The 6,000-nt window shown below is 53.4% G+C and overlaps 1 protein-coding gene across 3 annotated transcripts in view; it reads right to left on the bottom strand.

The window, feature by feature from the left end:
• Positions 1-6,000, bottom strand: part of GMIP (GEM interacting protein) — a 118,761-nt gene that overhangs the window by 39,701 nt on the left and 73,060 nt on the right. For all 3 annotated transcript variants that reach the window (XM_015427759.1, XM_015427758.1, XM_015427760.1), the window contains exon 11: positions 4,729-4,866. In XM_015427759.1, the coding sequence (XP_015283245.1) occupies positions 4,729-4,866 (138 nt within the window). The remainder of the gene's footprint in view (positions 1-4,728; positions 4,867-6,000) is intronic.

Here is a 6,000-nt window from a genome sequence, read left to right on the forward strand (position 1 = left end):
CATAAAAATTCCAATATATTATTAAATATACAAACAAAGAAAACAGTATAAAACAACATATTAAAACAGGGCACACTATTCATATGCATAGCTTTCAAGCTGGTGCTATTTTCTTCTTCTTAATCTGGGCCACATAAGATGGTAAACTTTAGCGGGGGGGAGCAAGGTTTCATTGGACGCCCTCCACCTCAACCAAAGGCCTGGCGGAACAGCTCCGTTTTACAGGCCCTGCGGAATGGCAGTCAGTCCTGTAGGGCACTTGTCAAGTATTGACTCAACGCCATTGTAAATAAGTGAAATCAGCTTTATTAACAACAGGAACATCTAGGGTTGCCAAATCAAAACTCCCTACCGGCGGGGGTTCGTCTTGCCGGTCCGGGAGCCGCTCTGTGATGTGCGCGCGCGCGCCGCCAGGACGTCACCCGGAAGTGACGTCACACGCTGGGCGGGGCCACGCCATTTGAGGGGAAAACAAAGAGTTTTCCCCTCAAATGGCTGCCATTTGAGGGGAAAGGGCCTCCGGGGCGGGGGGAATTCCGCCCTACCGGGGGGGTTGGCAGCCCTAGGAACATCAGAAGAACACACAACAAACAGGGGAGCATAGCTCCCTTTTAAACGATCCCGGGCTGATGTACCAACGCCCTAGAATAGTTAAGGACCAATAGCATTGTTACAATAATGTCCAATCAGATTTGTTCCCTCCAGCACAGTTCTCTTGCATCTGATTGGTTACACTTAAGCATTAGCCAATAGGATTGTTCCAGCTCAGAATCCTGGCTAAGGTCTCAAGCTTAACATTACATTTAATACAGTGAATATATAACAATCCCCCCCCCCAAGATGGAACAAGTCCCTTGCAGATATAATCCTTAAGATAGGAGGGGGCACGCCTGTTTCGTTGGGACCTTCTAAGTGTTTCAGGTTCTGGAGGTGACACGACTTCGGGGCCTTCGGGAGACTCACTGTCTAATGAATCCGGATAACCCTCAGTTGTGGGACTGAAGTCCTGAGTCGGGGTCTGCCCAAGCTCAGGGTCTGTGAGGGGCCCAGCAACACTCACCTCCGCGTCTGGAGGCCCTCGTTGCTCGCCTTCTGGGTGGAGGATCGAGTCAGGTTTGGTGCTGGACTCGTGTCTGGAGTCAGCCCACCTCTGCCTGAGCTGATCTATGTGATGCCGCAGCTTTCTGCCATCTGCTAATTGTGCGACATACACCCGGGAACCCAGAACAGTAGCTATTATGGTGGGAAGCCATAAATGTCCTTCCCCATAATTGTGTGCAAACACTTTACTACTTGGTTTAAAGGTGCGCGGCATTTCCAGAACCTCTACTCTCAGGGGTCTGCTCTCTGTCAGGTCCGGGTGGAGCCTGTCTAAAAGAGTGGTGAGCTGTCGTCCCATAAGGAGCTCTGCTGGGCTCCTCCCCATGGCAGTACAAGGCGTGCAATGCTGCCTGAGCAGAAACGAGGCTAGTTTCTGTCTCTAGTCACCCGGGCCCAATCGCTTCAGTGACTCCTTAGTAGTCCGAACCATCTGTTCGGCTTGCCCGTTAGTGGGCGGATGGAACGGAGCAGACTGTTTAATCACGCTGTCAGATAAGAACTTAGAAAATTCTGAAGAAGTAAATTGTGCCCCATTGTCGGACACCAAGACGTCCGGTAACCCGTAGGTCGCAAAAACCCGGCGCAGAGCATTGATTACAGCCTGTGATGTTGTGGATTGCATTCGTACAACTTCAAGCCACTTAGAAAAGGAGTCTACAATTATAAAAAACATTTGTCCTTGAAACGGATCAGCGAAATCGACATGCAGTTGAGACCAGGGCTTGTGCGTACTTTCCCAGTGTTGAATGGGAGCCTGTGGTGGGTCTGGCCTTGACTGCTGGCAAGGCAGGCAACTCTTTACCCATTCCTCTATGTCTGTGTCCATTTTAGGCCACCAGACATAGCTCCTAGCAAGAGCTTTCATATGGACAATGCCTGGATGTCCATCATGCAATGCTTCTAAAACCCTCTCCCGGAGCTTGGGAGGCACAACTACTCGGTTCCCCCAAAGTAAGCAGCCCTTGTGCACTGAAAGTTTGGCTTGCCTGGTGCTGTAAGGCCGAAACTCCGGCTCCACACGACCCGCCGGCCACCCCCTCCACGCCCAGTTAAGGACTCGGGACATTACAGAGTCTTTAGCTGACGCAGCAGCAATGTCCGAGGAGTGGACTGGAGGTTGAGGTAGTTCGTCGATGGCAAGAAAATCGTAGGCAGGAGCAGGGTCAATTGTGGCAACGGGCATCGGCTGAGCGCATCAGCATGTTCAATGTCCCTGCCCGGCCTGTGCTCCAAGTCGTAGTCGTATGCCTGGAGGAAAATCTCCCACCGCAACATGCAGAAAGACATCACATTTGGGAACTGGCGGTCCAGGGAAAACAGTCCCAATAGTGGTTTATGATCTGTGACAAGGAGGAACCGGTGGCCATAAATAAAGTCATGGAATTTCTCAATTCCCGCCACCAACGCTAGGCCCTCCTTGTCGATCTAAGCATAGGTTTTTTCGGTGGCCGTCAGATTTAACAGGTGTCACAATAGGTGTTTCCCATTTCGCATAAGGAACAGGTTCGAGAATACCTTGCACAATGAACTTATCCAATTCCGCCTCTATTTTTCCCTTTATAGAGATCGGAACCTTCCTATACCGGAGCCTGATAGGCGCTACAGCAGGATCAAGGTCAAAATGAATAGGAGGCTACCAAGCCCTTCCCCAAAGACTTCAGGAAACTCTGCGTAAATGCCTTCCCCTTTATTTTCACACACCTTGTTTACCCCCCGTTACAGCAATGCCTAGGGGTTTGAACCAATCCAGCCCTAAAAGGCTGGCCCTGTCTCCTTCTGCTACAAGGAGAGGCAACCATACCTCGCGGTCTCAGAACCTTTCTTCAAAACTAGCCTGGCCAGCTAGTGGAATACGCTGCCCCTGAAAATCAGAGAGATGCGCAGCTGACGGCATCAGGTGGTGGCGGCTTCGCCGCGGGAACAACTGCTGCCAGGTCTTCGATGATATGATGGTCACAGCCGATCCGGAGTCGACCTCCATAACGCATGGGACACCGTCCAAACGAATGATGACCACAATTTTCTTTCGGGGGCTCACTCCGGTACTCAGCATGGTCAATGGGCAGGTGCAGCAGTCTGTCTGGTGCCAGTCGGTTGTCCTCCCTCCGTCCGTCGCTCAAACTCGCGGCCTCGTTGTCGGCGATGACGGTGGTGTCCTCTTCTTGGCCCGGCAGACCCGGGCCACGTGACTCAGCTTTCCGCAGGCTCTGCAGATGAGGTCTCGAGCCCAACAGCGATCTTGTTCGTGGCTCCCACCACATTCGGTGCAGGCGCACCGCGGCGCAGGTTTCAGTGGGGTCCACCTTGGCCATGCTGTTTGTGTTCGGTGAACGTCCTCCGCCGCCTCATCCGAGCTGCCGGACGCCTGGTGATGCACCGTCTGCTCCTTTACGATAGGGGTGGTGCGCTGTCGGATCTCCCGGGTTCACCATTCCGCAGCCTCAGTGGCAATAGCCTCGGCGTAGGCTAAGTCATAGGTGAGTGCGGCTTTCGCAAACAGGCCCTGCTGGAGTCTCTCGTCCCGCAGTCCACATACGAGCCGGTCTAGGAGGGCTTCCTCCAGGTCTGCAAAATTGCAGGGTCGGGCCGCTTTTCGTAGTGCCGTCACATATTCAGCAGTCGACTCTGTGGGCCCTTGGCTTCGTTGATAAAACACGTGCCGACAGGCGATCTGCGACGGTTGAGGCGAGAAATGCCCCTTTAGCCGGTCAGTGATGTCCTTCCAGGTTGCCGCCTTGATGTCGGTTGGAGCAACCAGGGATCGAGCGACACCGAACACTGTCTTCCCACAGGAGCTGAGCAGCGTTGCCTTTTTCCTCGCCTCGTCCACAATCTGGTTTGCCTGTAGGTGGAACTCGAACCTGGAGAGGTATGAGCCCCAATCTTCCATGCCCGGTTCGAACGCCTCTAACGCCGGATTGACAGCCATTCCAGAGGTGGGGCCAACCGCGACAGCAGGTGGGGCCTCAGCTGGCACGACCGGTTGTGTGTCTTCGTCCTCCGTTTGGCGTTGGTTCAGCGGGGCTGCCTACCCGCTCTAGATCCCACCTTCATCGCCAATTGTCAAGTATTGACTCAGCGCCATTGTAAGTAAGTGAAATCAGCTTTATTAACAACAGGAACATCAGAAGAACACACAACAACAAACAGGGGAGCATAGCTCCCTTTTAAACTATCCCGGGCTGATGTAGCCACGCCCTAGAATAGTTAAGGACCAATAGCATTGTTACAATAATGTCCAATCAGATTTGTTCCCTCCAGCACAGTTCTCTTGCATCTGACTGGTTACACTTAAGCATTAGCCAATAGGATTGTTCCAGCTTAGAATCCTGGCTAAGGTCTCAAGCTTAACATTACATTTAATACAATGAATACATAACAGCACTGATCACAGAAGGAAGCATGTTCCACCAGGCCAGGGCTGGGGCAGAAAAGAAAGTGAGCAGTGACTCACAAAAGCTCCTCCCCTGCCACATATTTTGTTAGTCTCTAAGGTGCTACGGGACTCTTGCTCTTTTCTGCTGCTACAGACAGACTAACACGCCTACGCATCTCGATCTTTCCCCTCCGTTGTTAGAGAGGGGTGGAGACGGGTGGGAAGATTCCTAGCAGGTGGTTGCTACTCACCCGTCTCATCACTTCATCTCCCTGGTACACCAGCTTGCGGATGTGGGAGACAATTCTCTCCCTGGCTTTCTTCAGCTCCTGCTGGCGAGTCTTGACATCCCAAATGCAGGTTTTATAAACGACCTCCGATTCCTGAGCCTGGGTGCAACGAACCACAAAATTATAGGAGAACTGGGAAAGTGCTGAGTTGGAAATGCAGGAGATAGGGTACTTGAATGTTGGGGGGGGGGCGCCTGTGGGTAGAGCCATGTACAGGCCCGAAAGGTCCCACATTCTACATCCACGAGCAGTGTGCAGATATCTGTCTATTATGCATCATTTAACAGGGTTTCCAGCTCTGGGTTGGGAAATACCTGGAGATTTTGGGGAGGGGAGGGACTTCAAATGTGGTATCATGCCATAGAGTCCACCTTCCAAAGTGGCCATTTTCTTCAGGCTAACTGATCTCTGTTGCCTGGAGATCAGTTGTAATGTCAGGAGATCTCCACCTGGAGGTTGGCAACTGTAATAACTGAATCTCAGACTGAGTCGTGCAGTTTTAATATTTTAGTAGGAAAAATGTTTATTTTACTGATAACATTTCTATGCTGCCTTTCCATCCAAACAGAATCCCCAAGAGGGCGAACATCCAAACATTAAAACGGCATTTAAAGTATTTGCTATAAACATGTAAACATACAAACACAACACAAGAGGGGAGAAAGGCCAATACGGGTTACTGTGGGCGTGCTAAACAAAACAAAGAAATCTCCACCCCCTGGAAGACGACAAAGACAGAGGGAGGCAGACAAACAGGCCCGTAGCCTCCGTGGGGCCCACGGGGCCTGGCCTCCCCGCTGGTTTTGCGGGCCCCCTCCCCTGCTCCCCCTCCCTCCCAAATCAGCGCTGCCGCTGGCCCTTACTGTCAGGGTCCCGGCTCCAACTACAGCCCTTCCTGCCTTGGCGGCGGCCGCCTATCGCTTCCCACCCCCGCCCCCGGCGGCGGGCCCGCCTCCCCGCCCGCCCGAAAGCGGGGGCTGATCGGCCGATGCAACTCTCCGCAGCCGCAGCCCGAGAGGGGAGGAGAGGAGAGGCGACCCCGGCAGCAACAGGCCCGCGGGCGTCCGAGACGCAATGCGGGCAGCCCTCCTTGCCACACGTGCGCTGGCCGTGCTGCTCCGCTCTCCGAGAGGCCTTTCTGGGGCCTCTCGGAAAGCGGAGCAGCACGGCCGGCGCACGTGTGGCGAGGAAGGCCGCCCGCATTGCGTCTCGGAGGCGCGCGTGCGGCGGGGG

Source organism: Gekko japonicus, unplaced genomic scaffold, assembly GCF_001447785.1.
Source record: "Gekko japonicus isolate JY-2015 unplaced genomic scaffold, Gekko_japonicus_V1.1 scaffold474, whole genome shotgun sequence".
Taxonomy (NCBI): Eukaryota; Metazoa; Chordata; class Lepidosauria; order Squamata; family Gekkonidae; genus Gekko; species Gekko japonicus.